This window comes from Symphalangus syndactylus, chromosome 13 (genome assembly GCF_028878055.3).
Source record: "Symphalangus syndactylus isolate Jambi chromosome 13, NHGRI_mSymSyn1-v2.1_pri, whole genome shotgun sequence".
NCBI classification, from domain to species: Eukaryota; Metazoa; Chordata; class Mammalia; order Primates; family Hylobatidae; genus Symphalangus; species Symphalangus syndactylus.
In genome coordinates this window covers 76,230,730-76,252,025 of record NC_072435.2, presented here as the reverse complement: position 1 = coordinate 76,252,025, position 21,296 = coordinate 76,230,730, and the positions used below count along the sequence as shown (strand labels likewise).

Below are 21,296 nucleotides of genomic sequence, written 5' to 3'. Positions count from 1 at the left end.
TCTCCATCTGGCTACGAACCCACCCAAGCTTTCTTCTCCACCACCACCACCTTCCTTCCTTCCCCCTCCTCCCCCTCCTTTCCGTCTTCCCTCTCCACCCCCACCCCCAATCTCCTCCTTTTTTTCTCACTACGAGCGGTCGCTGATGCTGAAGCCGAGCGTCACTTCGGCTCCCACGGCAGACATGGCGACATTGACAGTGGTCCAGCCGCTCACCCTGGACAGAGGTAAGGGAGCGGCTCGCTCGCCAGGCCACCGCATCCCCTCTCCCCTCCTCCCTCCCCCGCCTGCCAATTCCCAACGGGACATTGGACGCGCTCAGGCAGGGGGAGAAGGGGAGCGAGGACGAGCCAGGAAGGCGTTCGCGCCGAGAACAGGACACTTTCTTCCCCTTTCTCTCCCCGCTACGTCCCCGCTGCCCCTTCCCACTGTACTCGCCCCGCCGAGGGGACGCCTCCTTCTGGCTCTGGGGTCTCCGCTACCCCTCCCAGCCCCTTGCTGGGTCGTCTCCGGGCCTCTGGCTTTGTTGGAGCCGCTGCGCGGGGACGGCTATAGGCGCCAGGGGCTCGGGGTTGGAGAGGGGCAGAGAGCAAGCTCGCCCGGCGGGAGCCCAGAGGAGACCGGCAAGGGAGCCGCCTGTCAGCCTGCTTGGCGCAGGGGCCCGGGAGGAAGGAAGTTTGTCCATGCACCGGAGGGCGAGGGTCGGTCCAACTGCTGGAGTCCCGGCGGCTGCTCGGGGGGCGGGCTGGGCGCACCCCGGGGCGGCCGGGCGCACAGTGGCGGGGCTGCAGCAGGCAGGGAGCTGCCCTCTGCCGAAAGGGCAAGGCAGAGCGCGGGGAGCCGAGCCCCAGCAGCCGAGCTTGGCTCTCCGCGGCTTCGCGTTCGAAAGCGGCTATGGTTGCGTCTGCTCCCGCCGCCTGCAGCTCCCGGTCGGTAGCAACTCTCGTCGGCTTCTCCCGCGCCAGCCTCTCTCGTCCTCTCCCAGCTCCGTGCCACCGCGGCGCCCGGGCTGCGGAAGGCGCGGGGACAAAGCGCAGGTCGGGTTAAAATTCAACTTCTGACCTGCGACCCAGTGAGTCCTGCTCTCTGACTTGAATGGGGAAAGTGTTCGCTTCCTCCCCAGGACGCCCCCACCAAGCTCAGGGATGGTATCCTTGCTGCGATCGGGGCCTCGCTGGTGCACCCGTGCGGGGTTATACCTGTCCCTGAGTGTGTGGGTTTCCTTCCTGGCTTCCAAGGTCCAGTGATGAAGGCGCTCGAGTCCTACGGCTCTGCAGAGGAGGACACCCGCTAGTCCCTCTCCGCAGCCGCCGGATTTAGGACCCTGGGCGGCCATTTGGAACTGGTGTGCTCAGAAGAAAATGATTTCGTCCGCTGTACCTCTAAAAATTTTCTTTCTAGAGGATTAAACTGAACGATGGGGCAAGGCAGAAGAGCATCCTGCTGGGAGTACAGTAACAAAGCCAGTGAACTCAGTTTGAGGTTTTTAATTTGGAGAGACTGTGGGTGACTTTAACGCAATCTGTTGGCGCCAGAACAGATGTTATGTGGTGCCCATAGCAACCTTTCTTAGGGTAAGAGTTGAAAAATAAAATGTAATTGATTTTATATTAGAAAATGTTGATTTGCAAGCTGACAAAATTAATAACAGTAGTTAAAGACCTCAGAAATCCATTGTATAATCCATGATTTTACCCACAATATAATCATCTGCACTAAGCAGGATAAATCCAGTGCCGGTAAGAACCAAACAGATGGCAAGCTATCAGAAACTATGGGCTTCCCAAGTATTTATGTTTTCAGGTGATGAGCTCTTATATTGTCCCATTACAAAATCACAGTCGTTAAACATCCCAAATCAAGTGACTGCGTTAGGAGCAAAAACTACAAGAAGATTGCATACCTGAGTCCTTTTATATACTACCACTACTACTAATAATAAAAATATTTCAATGTTTGGGTTTTACCTTAGCCCTTAGATGCCTCAGTCAGTTGTTGAGAGGAGGTGCTAATCGGACTAAGATTTATTCTTAAAGTTTGCTCTTGTTCACAGCCAAACTCTACTTGTCCTTCTGAGTGTAATTACATACATGCAGTAGCTCAGTAGACAAGCAGGGTTACCCTGTGGATGGGTCTGAAAAAATTCACCAGCAGCTCATGGAAAATCTGTAACCAAGAGATGATGGGTTTTTGGCATCGCCACTGAACATAAAGTCAGTATATATAAATATTGTTCTCTGTATCTTATTCAAATATGATTAATTGATTACTTTCATTATTAAACTGATGAAAGAAAAGGTTCTAAAAATTTCCCTTCAAAAAAGGTGCATTTTTAAAGAGGCAGCCCAGTATTACATATCTGGGTCCTAGCTGCAACTCTGATACTCACTCTGCATACATCAGCCTCTCTGGACATCAGATTCTCTCTGCGCCACATGAGGAGTTTGAATTAGATGATTCTAACACTGTGCTGCTTTAGCAGTCTATAATTCAATTAATTAGAGTTAGGACTCAGTTTGTGGTCACCTACTGGCAGATTTTCCAGATCACCTCTCTCCCAGGCTGCTTTGGTACCCTTTGATGTACTCTAAATTGACTTGCTGCTTTGGCCCCATTAAAGCATTTATCACAGTGTGTTGCATTTGTCTATCCCTATTGGATAGAACTCCTTGAGGGAAGAGACCATTTCTAAATTCATCTTTGAATTTTCAGTGTCTGCCATAGTCCCTGACTCACAGTACAATAAAAAATTAATGTTAAGTTGGTGTAAGAAACTCAGGATAGCAGTAACTTAAGCAATGTTAAAATATAGTGATTTCCTAGTGAACTGAGGTGCATTTCATAGATACACAGTATTTTGGCCATGGAAAGAATGATGGTGATAACATAGGCCAGAGATTCTCAACCTAGCTTTCCCCTATACACTTGATGGATTCCCATCAGTAACAATAGCTCACTAAAACTGTGATGTTTAACCAAGAGGAATTGTGGCAGGTGGGCGAAGGAGAGGAAGGGAAGAAGGTGCTTGACAAAGCCTCCCAAGGGCATCCCAGAAAATCTGAATATATAATCCATAATTTTAGAGCTGCTAGTTCTTTTTTGGTATCTTCATTTTACAAATGAAAAAGCATGAAAAAGTGATGATAAGAGATGTTTTCAAGTTGCTCTACTATTTAGTGGAGATTCTGATATTACAATTGAATTATTTTTGCTTGCTACCTTTTGACATCATACATGGATATAGTCTTCGGGGCAAATGTTTTAAGCAAACAAATCAAAGCTAGGGATCGAAATTAAGATTTACTGCTTTCCAAATTTGAAAGATATATCTGAAGTAAGAAACTCAGAAGTCTGCACCTAGCTTCTTGGATATGCTCTGGGAAGTAAGCTTTTTCAAGGTCCAGACTGGGCCCCAAATGATGAACAAGGTGATTTCAGACTTTCATGCCTCTCTGCCTATCCAAAACTCTTTTTGATCTGCCATTAAGACCTGAGATCAACCCCGTAAAGCCCTCTGGGTGACTATGGTCTTCGTAAGTTCTTACTGACTTTGGTCCCAGTCCTTGATATCCTTCACTTAATGAGTACCTATCATAAGCCAGACCCTATTGTGGGATTGGTACACACTGGTGTGATAAAGAGACAGAATTCTACTTTTTGTGGTAATTAGAACCTACTAGGAGAGGGAGATTAAAATACACGCAGAGGCAAATATTAATCCATTCAATATTCATTTATCACCTACTATATGCAAGATGCTGGAGGAATACCAGAAACAAAAGTTTCTGCTTTTGTGGTCCTTAGGAGTCTAATGGGAGAGACGGATGATAAGTAAGGGCTTAATTAATTAACAAATAAGTATTGTGCACCAGACTTATGCCAAACATTGTTTTATACACTGTGCCAGTGCTAATGAACAAAACAAATAAAATCTAATGGCATTTGCATGCTAATGAGAGTCACACAATGAACACATACATATACAACTACAAGTGCCAAGGAGAAGAAATAAAACTGGGCAAAGGAGAGTGCTATAAATGGGGGCTGCTGTTTTACATGTGTTAGTAAAGGAACACCCTCCTGAGTCAGTGACATTTGAGAAGAGCCCTGTAGAAAGTGAGGAGGCAAAGTTGCAGATACCTGGGGAAATGTCCTCAGGAGGGGGAACTCCTGTGCCTACTGGGAACACCCAGGAAGTTCAATGTGAAAAAGTGAGAGAGGGAAGAATATGAAAAATGGGGTGTGTAAAGTTGGTAGCCAGGGGTCAGATGATGTAGCTCATAATGAGAATTTCAGATTAGTTGAAAATTTGAAGTGCTCTGAAGAAAATAAACATGTGGTTGGAATAGAGAATAATGGAGAAGAGCCTGTTTGGTTAGCACTGGTCGAGGAAGGCTCACTGAGAAAGCAAAATTTAAACTATGTTTTGGTGTATTAGATTAATAAGATCCTTAGGAAAAGCATTCTGGAGAGAGTGAAGAGTATACATAAAAGGAGGTCCACAGTCACAACTTGTCTGTTATTCAGTTTTTACATTTATAACCAAGAACATGATCAAAAACTGAAATCACCAAGAAATAGTAACACATTAATTATGCATCCTGGGGTAGAAATTTAATTATATATGCCAAGAAAATCTATAGATCAGCTTTTTGCTTCTTTGTATTGCAAGGCTAAAACATCATATATTATAATTAGATTTTCAGAAATATACTGAGCACTGTAATTTACATGTCATTATGCATAAATCTACATGTTGAATCCAAGTGGTCATAATAGGAGATATATTCATTTTCAGTCCAATATTTTATGTTAGACAGTGGTATAGAAAGTAGTACATGTCATTTACCCTTGTAACAAAGCGAAGATACTGATAAGGAGATTAGTGTGAAATTCTTCTCTTCCAGACCTTAAAATGTTCATAGCAACTCTTCTCTACATCAGAGGTTAGTTTGCTCAGATTTAATCTTTAAAACCAGGAATGACCTTCAGCTAAACTCAAGGGAACAAAGCAGAATGCAATCCTTAATACTTAACACGTGGATATTAAAGAACATAGAAATGCTTCAGGAATTAAAGACCGCATGGGTTTAGGGACTTTCTAAAGTATGGTAGCTCCAATTTTCCTTCACTTTTCATCTCAAGGTCAGAGAAGATAATACAAAATAACTCTTCAAATTTACTTTTGCTTACTCTGTTCCCTTAATTTTAAGCCAAATGGCTCTTGAATACTCATGGCTTATGAAGGAAGAATACAAAACCAACTCTTGGAGAAAAATGAATAATTAAAACATTTCTAATACTTTCCTTATGACATGATTAGTAGCTTCCAATCTGCATTTAAATGCTTACATAAGATACAAGGTTGGTATTACTATAATCTAACTTTTCTGTGAGTTAAATTCATTTTGGACAAGTTGCAAAAATGAAAATGGAAATCTTTATTTCTTGGCTTCTAAAATAAGTCATAATTTAAAATATTGATTAAACAAATCCTAGTGTGCTTTTCATTTAAAACAAGTCAAACTTTTGTCCTTTAAAAAATCTGCTATAAAACCAAGAACACTTTTATTTTGCGGATTTCAACTTTATGGAAAACAAGTATAAGAACAAAAATTGAATGCAAATAACTATCCCATGGGTGTCACACTTGTCATAGAATTTGTGATACATTACAATTTTTCTCTTTTCTCTTTTCAGTTTTCAAGGCAGGCAGAGCTTATTACTTCATGCATCTTCCGATTCAAGCCCTGGGAAGCCTATAGCTTTTCTAGTCAGCTTTATTCACCAGTTTTTATAAAATCTGTATTTGCCAGAAAATTGCTTTTGCTTACATTCCAGAGGGGTTTGCCCCTTCTCTTACCCCTAGTTAGTTTGTTTTTTTGTTTCTTTGTTTGTTTTAATTTGACATGGAGAAAGATTAAGGAAGAAGGAAAATAAAAATCAGGTTAGTCTTCATGTCGTTTTCAAGATGTATGCCCTGGTGTTTTGATCAGGGGTAGAAAAGAGGAGGGCTGACTATATGTTATGTCTCTTGTCCTAAATCCTTCCCACAGCAGCAGCCACATGTGTTTTAGTGTACAAACAAGTAAGCGCTTGCTTGCTCTCTCATATTTTCTCTGGGCTCCAGCAAATATTAAAAAATCGAACTGAACTTTTTTGTTTCTTTGTAAATCAATGAGTGTTTCCTTTCACACTATACAGTTACAAAACACTCCAGGAGTTTTCCTTTTTTTTTTTTTCTTTTTGACAGAGTCTTGCTCTGTTGCCCAGGCAGGAGTGTGGTGGTGTGATCTCAGCTCACTGCAACCTCTGCCTTTTGGGTTTAAGCGATTCTCTGGCCTCAGCCTCCCGAGGAGCTGAGACGACAGGCAACACCACCAGGCCCAGCTGATGTTTTTGTATTTTTTAATAGAGACAGGTTTCTGCCAGGTTGGCCAGGCTGGTCTGGAACTCCTGACCTCAGGTGATGCGCGTGCCTCAGCCTCCCAAAGTGCTGGAATTACAGGCAAGAGTCACTGCACCCAGCCTGTTTTTTATTTGATAATTAAAAGTTACGAAGAGAATGACCCAAATCTCTAAAGCATTTTGGTTACAAAAGTAAGAAATTTGGTGAATCCTTTCTAGTTTGGTGTGTCAGCCATCCAAGCCCTGAGTTGTATTTGGTGTGCTCCTGTCAGTTATGAAATTAATGCTCTTGCTTATGAGTGTTGTTTTTCAGGGATCACAACTAAGGCCTAGCTCTTAAGTAGAGGAAAGAAAACATCTAGGGAGTACTATCAAATAGGAAGGTGTCCTGGGTATTAGAGATGGTGTTATATGCACAATGCCAGTATCTCTTTGAGTTCTTTTCTTAAAGTCATGACATTTGCCTGTTAGGATATACTCTCCATCAGGTCAGAGACCATGTCGGGTTTGTTTATGTAGAACCCAGCACATCGTGTGGCACATAGTTGGCACGTTCTTTGTATTTGTTGATTGAATGAGTGAATGAATGAATAAAATTGGCTTAGCAAGACTTAGCGGTCATGAATTATTCTTAATGCAACAAAACAAAACAAAAGCCTTCTAACCTAAAATAATGCAAAAGTAGTGGCTACCTTAGGATGTCACTTTGCCTCTCTATGTATGTAGCTGGCTCCTACAAGTGTAGTGCTCTCCAGGGCCAAGAAAGAATGTGAGGTATTGGTTTTGATAGTCATAGCCCTGATTCAGTTGTCTGCATTTGCCCCGCTGTTTTAACTTATGAATTGAATTGGACAAGCTAATGTCAGAATACAACTGAAAAGGTTTTTTAAATGGGTGGAGTTGCTATAGAATTGCCCCCCTCCACACACATATGTATAAGCTATGCTTTTTAATTTTTTTAACCATAAATACATGAGTGACAGAACTATGTCCTAATAAACAAGTTAAAATGGATTTAACTTGAACTCACTCTGCACTACCAAATGTGAACTTAGCCTTAAAAATTGTATTAATTTCATCCATGCCTTAGTTCTGGTTTATTCCATTGAGATCTTTAAAAAAAAAAAAAAAGATTGAATTTTGCTAAGTAATATACTAACTGAATTCAAACACCTGTCCAATAAAAATAAATATGCCCGAAAACCACTTGAAAAAAATCATGAGGGATTGAAACTTATTTTGTAGTTATATTCAAGTATCTATCTGTCTTGGACATAAAGCTAGGGTGTCTAATTTCCATTGATGGTAGTTTTCCTTAGAAACAATATAGCTAGTCCAAGTCTAACTGTTTGTGCAACTTTTGTTTACTTGCCCAGTGTGGAGACAGTTATATTTCAATATAACATCTTTTGTATTTAAATTAATCAAAGGATTACCTTTAACTAAAAAAAGATAGAATAATGGGAGTCACAACATGGCTATAAGATTTAAACCCATAAGATAGATGGAGAAACAGCATGAAATCGCAGCTAGGTCTATTTAATAATAATGATGAAAAAATGGGGAATATATTTGAGGGACTGCTGAAAGTGATTTTTGAGGAAAATTGGAGAAGAGCAGTAATTGCTGATGGACAAATAACCTGGCTTCCAAAAAGATGACAAAGGTGTTTTGGGAAACTATAGGGCAATCTATTTGTTGTTGCCTCCTGGCCCATATATATATTTTAAAATATATATAAAATGTGTGTGTGTGTGTGTGTGTGTATATATATATAAATATATATATATAAATATATATATAAATAAATATATATAAATATATATATAAATATATATATAAATAAATATATAAATATATATAAATATATATATAAATATATAAATAAATATATATAAATATATATATAAATAAATATATATAAATATATATTTAAAAGAATGAGATATTGGCACTTAGAAAAGAAAGTGATAATCTCAGAGGCTACATGGAAAATCACTAAGAGTAGACCTTGCAGAAGTTCAGACATATGCCATAGTCTCATTATATATTCATGACCCCACAACTCTCACAGATGCCTTGTGGAAACTGTGGAAATACATAAAGTGGATGACTGCATTGTTGGATTTCTAGTAGAAACACTTCTCCAAGGAAGTTTGGTTCATGGTCTTGTTCGGCAATGTTACCAATATTTTGGATGAGCACCATAGAATATATTTTAATAAACTTTACAGGTGACTAAGCTAGGAGGAATAACAAATAATTTGGCCAACCCTACCAATATTCTAAAATTATTCCTAGCTTGAATGGCGGGTTACAATAAAAGGGATAAAATTTAGAGGAAATGAATGTAGCCGTCATTTATTAGATTGAATCAAATTAGAATGCTGATTGCATATTGATTGTACTGGTGTATGACTGGAATAATCTGGTTTAAGAGTAGTTTATTTGGAAAAGATTGAGGACTTTATTAGGTTGGTGCAAAAGTAATTGAGCTTTTGACATTAAAGGTAATATCAAAGACTGCAATTACATTTGCACCAACATAATAATAAATTCACCATGAGCAGTGTGATTATCAAAATATTATAAAACCCTCTTGAAAATTAAATATAAAACTATTTAATATTAATAATGTAGAAAAACACTAATACACCATACCCTAGCAGGGATTATTTAAAAGATATTAGAATAACTATATTGGTATATTAATCATGTTAATAATAAGTTTTAAAACATGATGAAAATTAAATTCAATACAATACAAAAATTAACTCAATATGGATTAAAGACTTAAATGTAGGACCTAAAATCATAAAAAACCCTAGAAGAAAACCTAGGCAATACCATTCAGGACATAGGCATGGGCAAAGACTTCATGACTAAAACACCAAAAGCAAACGGCAACAAAAGCCAAAATAGACAAATGGGATCTAATTAAACTAAAGAGCTTCTGAACAACAAAAGAAACTATCATCAGAGAGAACAGGCAACCTACAGAATGGGAGAAAATTTTTGCAATCTACCCATCTGACAAAAGACTAATGTCCAGAATCTACAAAGAAACAAATTTACAAGAAAAAAAAAACAAAAAACCCCATCAAAAAATGGGCAAAAGATATCAACAGACATTCCTCAAAAGAAGACATTTATGCAGCCAATGGACACACAAAAAAATGCTTGTCATCACTGGTCATCAGAGAAATGCAAATCAAATCCACAATGAGATACCGTCTCACACCAGTTAGAATGGCGATCATTAAAAAGGAAACATGCTGGAGAGGATGTGGAGAAATAGGAACACTTTTACAACGTTGGTGGGAGTGTAAATTAGTTCAACCATTGTGGAAGACAGTGTGGAAATCCCTCAAGGATCTAGAACTAGAAATGCCATTTGACCCAGCCATCCCATTACTGGGTATATCCAAAGGATTATAAATCATGCTACTATAGAGACACATGCACACGTATGTTTATTGCAGCACTATTCACAATAGCAAAGACTTGGAACCAACCCAAATGTCCATCAATGATAGACTGGATTAAGAAAATGTGGCACATGTACACCATGGAATACTATGCAGCCATAAAAAAGGATGAGTTGATGTCCTTTGCAGGGACATGGATGAAGCTGGAAACCATCATTCTCAGCAAACTATCACAAGGACAGAAAACCAAACACCGCATGTTCTCACTCATAGATGGGAATTGAACAATGAGAACACATGGACACAGGGTGGGGAACATGACATAGCCAGGCCTGTCAGAGGTGGGGGAATAGGGGAGGGATATCATGAGGAGAAATACTTAATGTAAATAACAAGTTGATGGGTGCAGCAAACCAACGTGGCACATGTATACCTATGTAACAAACCTGCACAGTGTGCACATGTACCCTAGAACTTAAAGTATAATTTTAAAAAAATGATGAAAAACAAATTCACAGTTAGCAGTTTTTCTCAACTGAGACACCATTGGTAGTTAGGGCACTAAGTTTGTCAAATAAGAGGTTTAGTATCCTTAGTTCCCAGGAGCTAAATGCCAGCTTGAATCACACTGTGTTAACTGAAAATACCCAATGAATTTCCACATTCCCTTTTTAAAGGCAGTTCTATCCCATCTAGTTGAGAACCATCAGTGTCCAAAAAAGTAGGATAGTTCAACATTAGAAAATAGTTTACTGTGGCCGGGCGCGGTGGCTCACGCCTGCAATCCCAGCACTTTGGGAGGCCAAGGCGGGCAGATCACAAGGTCAGGAGATCCAGACCACGGTGAAACCCCGTCTCTGCTAAAAATGCAAAAAATTAGCCGGGCGCGGTGGCGGGCGCCTGTAGTCCCAGCTACTCGGGAGGCTGAGGAAGGTGAATGGTGTGAACCCGGGAGGCGGAGCTTGCAGTGAGCCAAGATTGCACCACTGCACTCCAGCCTGGGCGACAGAGCGAGACTCCGTCTCACAAAAAAAAAAAAGAAAAAAAGAAAAAAGTTTACTGTAACTTTTTACACTAACAGATTAAAGGAGAAAAACCACATCATTTTAGTATATATTGATAAAGGCATGTGATGAAAGGTAACATTAATATCTGATTAAAAAACAACTTTTAGTAATCTCTAAATAGAGGACTTCCTTAACTTGATAAAGACTAGGCATCAAATGCCGCCAATGTCAATTTTTTTGTGTGTGTGTGATGGAGTCTCGCACTGTCGCCTAGGCTGGAGTGCTGTGGCGCGATCTTGGTTCACTGTAAGCTCCGCCTCCCGGGTTCACCCATTCTTCTGCCTCAGCCTCCCGAGTAGGTGGGACTACAGGCGCCCACCACCATGCCCGGCTACTTTCTTGTATTTTTAGTAGAGACGGGGTTTCACCGTGTTAGCCACGATGGTCTCGATCTCCTGACCTCGGGATCCACCTGCCTCGGCCTCCCAAAGTGCTGGGATTGTCAAATACTATATTTAGAGGTGAAAGAGTGAACATTTCTGTTCACATCACATCAAACACAGCACAACAATGATTTAACCAATGTTATAAAACAATAAATAACAAAATATTAAATAGAAACTGTCAAAATAATTATTTCCAGATCGATCATCAACTACAAAGCTATTAGATAATATTAGTGAATTTGCTAAGGTTATACAACCTTTCATATGCACAAATCAATGATCCTATTTCTAAATAGTGTCCAAAAAAAATCAATCCCTTATATTCAAATAATAAGTTAAAAATTGATGGAAAACTAATTTATAATAAAGAAGGAATTTTAAAAACGGGAATGAAAATAGGAACAAAAAAAGCTAAAATTATATTTTTGAATGCCTTCTGTACGTCATGTTTACTCTATATTTAGGGAGGGAGATACAGAAATAAACAAGATAGATTCTCTGTTAGTGATTGTGCTTATGTTCTGGTTAAGTCAACAGACAAAATATTTAAATAAGTAAACAAATAGTATGATTCCAGAGAGCAAAGTGCAGAGAAGAAAAGTTAACAGTGGAATAGGACTGAAAGCTACACCAGGAGATTCTGGAAGGGCTCTCCAAGGAGGTGACATTACAGCAGAAACAACCATGCAACGATCTGGAAGAACACTTTGAGAGGAGGAAAGAGTTAGTGCAAAGATGATCATCTTGGAGGGTGCAAGCAATAGCAAACAGTAACGAGAACAAAGAAAATAAAGAGGAGAATGGAACAGATGGATAGAGGGTGGTAGGTAGTAATGCCTATTTTACAAGATTGTCGTGAGGATTAAATGAGATAATGGACAGCAAAATACTGTGCAAACTGTAAAGTGACATTTTAATACTATTTTCTTCAAGTTTCTATTGCACTCGAAGTCATTTCTGGAATATTGTATTGTTTGGGAAGTCACATCGTTCTGTATTTAAAAACATACACTCCAGAGCCCATCCTGCCTGGGTTTGAATCACAGCTTTTCTACTTAATAGCTCTCCAATTTCCCTCAAAGTTACTTGAATAAGTCTCAGTTTTCTTATCTGTAAAACGGAAAATAGTAATAATAGCACTGACCTGATAAAGTTGTTGGTTTTAAATGAGTTAATGTGTATAAAGCACATAGAACAGGCCTGACATATAGTAACTACCCAACAATGATAATTATTTCTTTGCTGAGTCCTGGATATCATGTGCTTCCACCCTCCTGCCAAGAGGCAAGGATAGAGAATGTTTGCTGCCTTCAGGCTATATGAAGAGGCAAAGACTCCGTTTATTTTGGTATCTCCAGAAGCAGGAAGCACTTGGAGATGCCTGGAGGTCCAAATAAAAATTGCCCTGTGTACTTACCTAATTTGCCATCCTGCTCTTTCCCCAAATCACGTACTTCTTGATATTTCAATTAACACGTTTTAAATAATTCTATTAGAATTATTTACCTCATGAGGCTGAAATTTTCTTCTATATGGCTGTCACCCCAAAAATGTGTGTTTTAATATATATCTTTCTGTACTCATTGCCTATCACAGTGCTTGAAATATATGTGCTCAAACATTTGCTGAGTTAATTAGTGGTTTGTCTTCAAATATTGCATAGTTTTAGAGGGTAAAACTAGGTAAATGAGCGAAGGATATAAACTGACATTTTTTATTCAAGAAAGAATTTCCTACATTTATTCTCTTTAAAATTAGACTCAGGCAGTGCCTTCTGGTATTAGTGGAAATGGACAGACAAAATTGAATAACAATTTGTAAAAGTTGTTACAGATGGATTTTGAGATTCAGAGATAGTTTAGGACAGGAGTTAGAGTTTATGTAGATGTTCAGCTGTCTTATTTTATTTTTCTAATATAAGCTAATCATATACAGATATCAAATGTGTACTAAGTAACTGACTGGGGTAAATATAACCAAGAGTGACTTTTAACTTTTTTTTAGTTCTGTTTAATTGCAATGCATCACATGATGCTGAGAGAGGCAAACGTGGCTTTAGGGGTATGAGTTTGGATCCAGATGGCTGAATCCCAGTCCTGTCTATCCTTGCTTCATCCTAGCCATATAACCTTGACCTGTTACTATCCTTTCTGTACTTTAGTTTTCCTCTGTAAAACTGAAAATAATTATAGTCTCTGCCGTATAAGGTTGCTGTAAATATCAAATGAGAAAACACATGCAAGTGCTTAGAAAACGACCAGGTCCATAGCAAGTGCTCAATAATTATTTTATTCTCCACCTCTTCTCCCCAGGGGTGCATTTTCCCCAATGCAATAAATGAAAAAATGCAAGGGCAGTTCTGCCACTTACCATCTATGAAAGCTTTGAATATTGCTACTCTCTCCACACTGTATTTCTTTCATCTTTAATATAGGAATCATGACACCCAGTTTACATGGTGACACATTCCTTTGATTATTCTTTCCTTTGCTTAGCCATTCAATGTAAAGTAAATGATAGCCTAATGAGTGTCCAGTACCAAGGCAAGGCTAGGGAAAGAGCTAATATTCTAGGGAAGAAGACAGTTATTATGCAGATAATTTAGGATAACATATTTTGAGTAGGATAACAACAGCTCACATACACTGAATATTTACTACATGACAGACATAGTGCTTAGCACTGTTCATGTTTCATTTTAATTAATCTTCACAATAAACGTATAAGGCAACAAGCCTCACAACAAACTTTCATTTCAATTAATCTTCACAACAAACAAAATTCAAAACATTATTTGTATTTTGAAGAATTGAGAATTGAGGCATAAAGAGGCTAAATAAAGAGGAATGGAGCTCAGTCTAGTTGATTCTTGAGAACTTAAGCTTAACCACTAGACTATACTATTGACAACAAGTGCATAGGTCAGTAATAGAATCTATAGCAAGCTCTGAGGAACATGAACTTGCAAGGAACAATTGAGGCACAGGTGCTAGCAAAGACTTCAAAGAACAGACAGGTAGAAGGCACACCAGGAGAGTATGTTGTATGAGAAAAAGAGGACGGAGCTTTGTACAATGCTTACGAAAGGAACTTATGTACCAATGTTGGTAAAGCAATTTAAAAATGTAATATATTTTTAAGGTCCAGCACAATTATTGAAAAATAGCAGATGTTAAATAAATGATTGTGCTTATTAATAGTGGTTATTAATTTCTTAGTACAAAAGGCAAAAATACCCATAGACAGTGTATTAGGCAGGGTTTTCCAGAGACACAGAGCCAGCAAGATATACAGCTATAAATTTAAGAGAGAGGATTTATCAGAGGAATTGGCTCACACAATTATGGAGGCTGAGAAGACCGACAGGCCCCTCAGAACCAGGAAAGCCAGTGGTGTAACTCTCAGTTGGAGACAGAAAGTCTGAGAACTCCAATGGGTTGCTGGTATAAATCCCAGAGTCCAGAAACCAGAGAAACTGCAGTTCTGACATCCAAGGACAAAAGAAGAAAGGTTTTCCAGCTCTGGTAGAAAGAGTGCAAGTTCGCCTTTCTTCTGCCTTTTAGTTTTATCGGGCTAGGGTGCCCGCCCACATTAGATAAGGGTGGATCTTCTTTACTCAGTTCACTGACACAAATTCCAGTCTCTTCCAGAAACACCCTCACAGACATAACAAGAAATAGTGATTTACCAACTACAGTAGTGCCCTCCCTTATGCAAGGGGGTATGTGCCAAGACCCCCGGGGGCTGCCTGAAGCCAACGTTAGTAGTGAACCCTCTGTATACTATGTTTTTCTTATACAGTAATGGGCAGGTAGTGTATACGGGACAAAGGGATGATTCATGTCCTGGACAGAGATGGAAGGCAAGGGGTTTCATTGTGCTACTCAGAGCAAAGCACAATTTAAAATAGATGAATCATTCATTTCTAGAATTTTCCATTTAATATTTTTGGACAGAGATTGACTGCAGGTAACCAAAACCACAGAAATCGAAACTGAGGATAATGGGGGATTACTGTATCTGGGTATCTTTTAATTCAGTCAAATTGACACTTAAAATTAACTATCTCAGATTAAATTATAAGAAAGTACCAGCAATATTCTGATCCTTCTTCCCAGGCTGTGCTAGTGAACCAAGAGATCATGACTGTGACATTCAGGTCACCTTTCAGTGGCCTGTAATGCACAGACAAAACTTTTTTATATGGACCTGGAATTTTGACAGGCTCACAAAAGGGAGTGAAAAGTGGTAATAGTGCCCCAAGTCTTCTTTCCTGATAGTCTTTGCCTCCAAGTGAGAGGAGAGAAAGGCATTTGGGAATGTAGCAGGCCCTGAATTTCAGTCATGAAGAGAGAATCGTGACATCTTTTTCCCTTTAATATTAGTTGTGAATGTCCTGAAAGACATAAACAGACTGTTCTTATCCATCATCATTAAAATACAGGCCTTGAGGTTTTAATATGGATTTTAAGTGGCCCAAGTAATGCCATATTTTTCTAGCACTCAATCTGGAAAAGATGTTCTACCTAGGTAAACTTACAGATAACAGATGCTTACTCCTGTAGGCCAAAACTTTTATTTTTAACCATTTTTAACCTAAGCACAGGATTTATTTCCTTTCCTAGTTCATTACAGCGTATGTTTTCTAGCAAATGGGCTTTTTGTAAAGAGTGGAAGATAAAACAAATAAGGCAGTAGAATTTAATGCACATTACTGAAGGAATGCTGAGATACTTATTTTGTGAACTCAAAGGGAATATTTGCATCCTTCTAGTTTCTCAGACCTATTCTACTTAGCTGAGTTTGACAGGTACATGCCTCTGGATGAATGAGATAGTCTGTGACCAGGCAGACATTAATTTCTTCTGATGTCACACATTTTTCAAATATTGCCAGTTTGGCATCACATGGTAACTACCAATAGGAAATGTTAAGATGGGTGTATGTTATAGGCTGAATGTTTCTGTTCCCCCGAAATGCATATGTTGAAGCCCTAGCCCCTAATGTGATGGTATTTGAGGTGGGCTTTTAGGAGGTAATTAGGTTTCCGTGAAGTCAGAAGGGTGGGGCCTCCATGATGGGATTATTGGCCTTCTAAGAAGAGGAGAGCAAAGCATGCTCCCTCCCACCCTCCCCAATGCCTTCGTGCTCACTTGATCTCCCTCTCACTTCTGACTTGTGAAGACAGATCCAGAAGGCTGCTCCTCGTCAGGCAGAATCTGCTGGCCCTCTGATCTTGGAAATGCCAGCCTCCAAAACTCTGAGAAATAAACATCAGTTGCTTAAGCCACTCAGTGTATGGCATTTTGTTACAGCAGTCTGCTTTAGTCTATTTGGGCTGCTATAACAAAATATCATAAACTAGGTCACTTATAAACTATAGATATGTATTTCTTATGGTTCTGGAGTCTGGGAATTTCAAAATCAAGGTAAAAGCATATTCCTTGTCTGTTTAGGACCTGTTTTTCCTGGTTCTTAGAGGACACCTTCTTGCTGCGTCCTCACGTGGTAGAAGGGGCAAGGCAGCTCTCTGAGGCCTAATTTCCAGAGCCCTCTTGACTTAATCATCTCAAAGTCCTTACCTTTTGATACCATCACACTGGTGATTAGGCTTCAGCATAGGAATTTTGGAGGGACACATTCAGACCATAACACAGCTAGAGCTAAGAGAGTGTAGCAATCATTACATGATCTTGGCCTCAGCAATCCTCTGTCTTAAGTAGCTGAACAGTTTAGCCATAGGCCAGATAGATGTACATGGATATTAGAACTAGATAGCATTATCTGGGCAATATTACAACTTAATATTGTACATATTAAGGTGTTCCTGTTTTTCGCTTAGTTTTATTTATTTTTTCTTCTCTGCATTTAGAAATCTCTGTCTTTCATGTACTAACAAGTTTTCAAAACTTCTTATCTTGGATCACTCTCCATTATTTTCAGAGCTTTAAAGAATATAATTTACTTATGCATATTTTTAAAGTTTCTCCTGAATATGTTTCAAGATGAGATTTTCTCTTTGTAAGCTGTAAATTTTCCAAATGTGATGGAGCTCTAATCAGTTGGCTTATATTCAAATAATACTTTAATGATCTAATGTGGATGTGAGCCTTTGCCTATTTTGCTCTTTTTTGTATTGTTTGTAATGGTGGCCCTAGGGTTTAGAGTATATATCCTTAATTTAACACAGTCTTCCTTAAAATAATATCACTTATAACCGACAATATACTTCCCATTGCTCCCTCCCATCTTTGGTGCTATTGTTGTATCTATAAACCCATAATTATTGCTACCAATTTTACCTTAACCCAGAGGTCACAAACTACAGCCCTGATACCAAATCTATCTTGAGACTTAAAAATGGCTTTTACATATTTAAATAGTTGAAAAACATGAGAGAAGAATATTTTGTGACACATGGAAATCATATTAAATTCAAATTTCAGCATCCATAAGTGAAGTTTATGGAGCACAGCCATGCCCATTTACTCACACATTGTCTACTGGCTGCTTTCCTGCTACAGTTGCAGAGTTGAATAGTTGGGAGAGAGACCGGTCTGTAAACTATTTACTATATGGGCCTAATACTTTTCAACCTCTGCTTATAAAGCATTGAAGAAAAATAAAAAGAGTTGTATTTTATATTGACTTTCAACTTAACCATTTGAGGTGCTCCACTGTGCACCTGTGTCACAGAGAGATTCTGTCTCTTTGCCCTCTACTTTCCCCCAGGGGTAGACTGCAGTTGCTTGTGACTTGATAGTGAACGAGCTTGGTGGTGGAGACAAAGGTGTTTCTCTGTTGTCCTGGTCCAGCCTCAGTCTTAGGAAGCCCCTGTGTGTCTGGGTCTCAGGCATAGGGCTTTCTCAGGATCCTGCCTTTCTTTGGTCTGCCAGACTAAATTCAGCCTTCTGTCTGTGGAGAGTCTTGTGTGGGAAAGTTCCCTGCCCCTTTCCAGTGGTAGGAAATCTATAATAATATACATATACTATCAAAGGATTTCAGGACTAGGACTGTTTCCTGACCTCTCTTTCTCACCCCATTCCTGGGATAGAGGGTTTTTTGCTTTTCTCCTTCTCCCGGTTGTAATGGGTCTTCACTTCTTGTTTTCCACCCTGATCTGTTCTTTCTAGGAAGCACCCGGTGGAAGTTTGTGGAAAAAAATCTGTGAGTGCTTGCCACTCTCAAAGGTTATATACTCATCCCTGCTCACAGTTGGCCCTTCCTGAATTTGTTAAACATTTTAGCTGGATTTTTCTTACTTATTTGGAATAGTACTCAGTGTCTCTTCTTCCCAAGCTCTCCCACAGGTCAGGGAGCCTGTGTTCACTTTCCAACTCCCTTCGTGGGGTTTTACACCCTTTTACTACTACTGTTTTGCAAAGTTAACTCATACAATATGAACTATAAGTTATTCTCACCTAGCAGAGTAAGAAACTGTGTTCCCAGTTTGGAAGACAGACCTAGAAAGCACTTTTGTAGCGTGGTTAATTTTTGGTACTCATTTGTACATCTCAGCAACTACCAGCATGCATTCCTTAACAATGGAAATACATTCTGAGAGAAAAGAAGCATTAGGTGATTTTATTGTGGGAATGTCATAGAGTGTACTTATAAAAACCTAGATAATATAGCCTACTACACACCTAGGCTCTGTGGTATAGCCTATTGCTCCTAGGTTACAAACCTGTACAGGCTGTGACTGCACAGAATACTGTAGGCAGTTGTGACACAATGATAAGTGTTTGTGTGTCTGAATATAAAAAAGGTACAGTGCAAATACAGTATCATAATCTTATGAGATCATTATCATATATGCAGCTCCTCATTGGCTGAAATGTTGTTATGTAGTCCATGACTGTATTTGCTTATGCAAACTATTTTTCTGTTGTTGCTCATATTTCAAATTAAAATCCAATTTAGAGATGAATTTTAAGTGAGTCTCTAATATGGTAGACTAAGCCAACACAGAAACTCTTCCATTACAAATATCAAGACGTGCCAAATAAAATTTAACAATTAAAAAACTGTAGCTTAGATTGAAAATGAGGGAGTGTAATCTCCAAGTGTCAGAAATTAAAGGGAAATTGAAAGCTGGAATGGGAGAGGTGTGAGCTGATACTTTAGTAAAAGTAGAGGAGGGGAGATGAAAAGGGAGCAAGGGGTCCCAGACAACCCTATGCCTGAGGTCAACACAGAACTGGAGGTAAGACATTAGAGTTGCATTATGCCCATAAGCCAAACTGTATTACCTAGTTTGGGATCTGAATATATGCCACCTACTTGGTTCAGGAACCCACCTTTCAAGGAATGTACATAAGGTCAGGCATGGTGGCTCATGCCTGTAATCCCAGTACTTTGGGAGGCCAACATGCGTAGGATTGCTTGAGCTCAGGAGTTTGAGACCAGCCTCATCTCTACAAAAAAAAATTAAAAAATAAATAAATAAAAAAATCAGCCAGGCCTGGTGGTGCATGCCTGTAGTCCCAGCTACTAGAGAGGCTGAGGTGGGAGGATCACTTGAGTCTGGGAGATCAAAGCTGCAATGAGCCATGATTGTGCCACTGCACTTCAGCCTGGATGACACAGGGAGATGATGTCTCAGAAAAAAAAAGAAAAAGAAAAGAAAAAAATAAAAGAAAGAAATGTACATAAAATGAATTGTAGGCCAAGGCATACTGGAGATGGTAAAACGAAAGATAGCACTCTTAAACATTTATTTACACTGGTTTCTCACAGAAGAAACAGTCCCTTCCAAAAGTGTGCTCACAATTAAACATTAAAAACACATGAGGAGGAGCCAGAATATGGGGTGAATCAGTGTACACAACAAACCAACACGTGAATGAGGCCTGTGTTTCGGGCAAAGGGAACAGAAATCTGGAGGGAAAAGGTTATGTCTGAAGAGTGGAGAGATCTTGATACAAAAGTCAGAGACTACAAAATAAGCGTATTTATAATTATTAAAAGTATGTATTGTGAAAGAATAGAAACTATAAAGTAAGAGCATAACACTGAAATAATAGGTAAATTTGAAAAAAGATTATTTAAAAATATAAGAATACTGAAGAAAGATACTTTTACAAATAAAATGGCATCAAATTTTATATTAAAGTTTAAAAAAAATTTTAAATTATAATACCATTTTTACATACTCACAGAAGAAAATAGCACCATTTTCATTTAAACTGATGTTATAGCCTTATTTCTGAAATGACTTTTGAACTTAAAAGGAAGCTATTGTGAGTTAAGTATTAAAACAGCCAGTTTATGTTTGGCTTTTATTTCCTGAGGCATTGATCTGGTCATCCTTTGCATTCAAATCTTCAGTGGCTTCCCATTGTCTAATATGCTTAATATGGCTGGCCTGCTGGGTTTTATGGAATTGGGTCCACGGTTTCTTTGCCAGTTTGCCCTTGCACCACTTTGTAAGTATTTTTGAATTTTTCCCATTTATAAGCACACCCTTCTCCTCTTGAATTTGCTGTTGCCTTGCCCAGAAATGCTTTTTCCTTAGATAATAACTTACCCTGAGCTTCATTCAGTCTCTACCCAAATGTCACTTCCCTAGAAGTATTATCCACCATATCTAAATTGTCTTTTCCCTACTCCCATCATTCTTTATTCTGTATCCCAGCTTAATTTGTTTTTATAACATTTTTATTAATGACCATATGCCAATATTTATTTGTGTATAGTCTTTCTCCTCTACTTATGATGTCCCAAATGCTAGAACACAGTCTGGTACATTGTAGGTTTTTATCAAATATTTGTTGAATAAATAAGAATTACCTCAGAGTCTTGGTGTGTTGCTCTCTCTGCGGGAAAGTTCTTCCCTTCTTCTTCTTCTCTTTATCTGGCAAATGCCTACTTGTCTTCTTGGCACTTAGTTTCCAAATCCTCATGAAATCTTTTCCTATTCCTGCAACCTAGGTTATATCCTTCTGCTTTTAGTTCCAAAGCACCTGTATACTCTTTTGTAAATGCATTCACTTATCACCCAACAA

At 39.0% G+C, this 21,296-nt stretch overlaps 2 protein-coding genes across 7 annotated transcripts in view; one reads left to right on the top strand and one right to left on the bottom strand.

The window, feature by feature from the left end:
• Window positions 1–21,296, bottom strand: part of ACSS3 (acyl-CoA synthetase short chain family member 3) — a 515,807-nt gene that overhangs the window by 357,257 nt on the left and 137,254 nt on the right. Inside the window, exon 1 of one of the 6 annotated variants that reach the window (XM_055236871.2) lies at window positions 131–236. The exons of the other annotated variants lie outside the window; for them this stretch is intronic. The gene's annotated coding sequence lies outside the window, so the exon portion shown is untranslated. Of the gene's footprint in view, window positions 1–130; window positions 237–21,296 lie in introns of those variants that run through there. 6 annotated transcript variants of the gene reach the window in all.
• The window catches only part of LIN7A (lin-7 homolog A, crumbs cell polarity complex component), a 149,200-nt gene continuing 127,989 nt past the window's right edge, over window positions 86–21,296 (top strand). Inside the window, exon 1 of the mRNA XM_055236874.2 lies at window positions 86–227. Coding sequence (XP_055092849.1) covers window positions 146–227 — 82 coding nt within the window. The 5' untranslated portion in view covers window positions 86–145. The remainder of the gene's footprint in view (window positions 228–21,296) is intronic.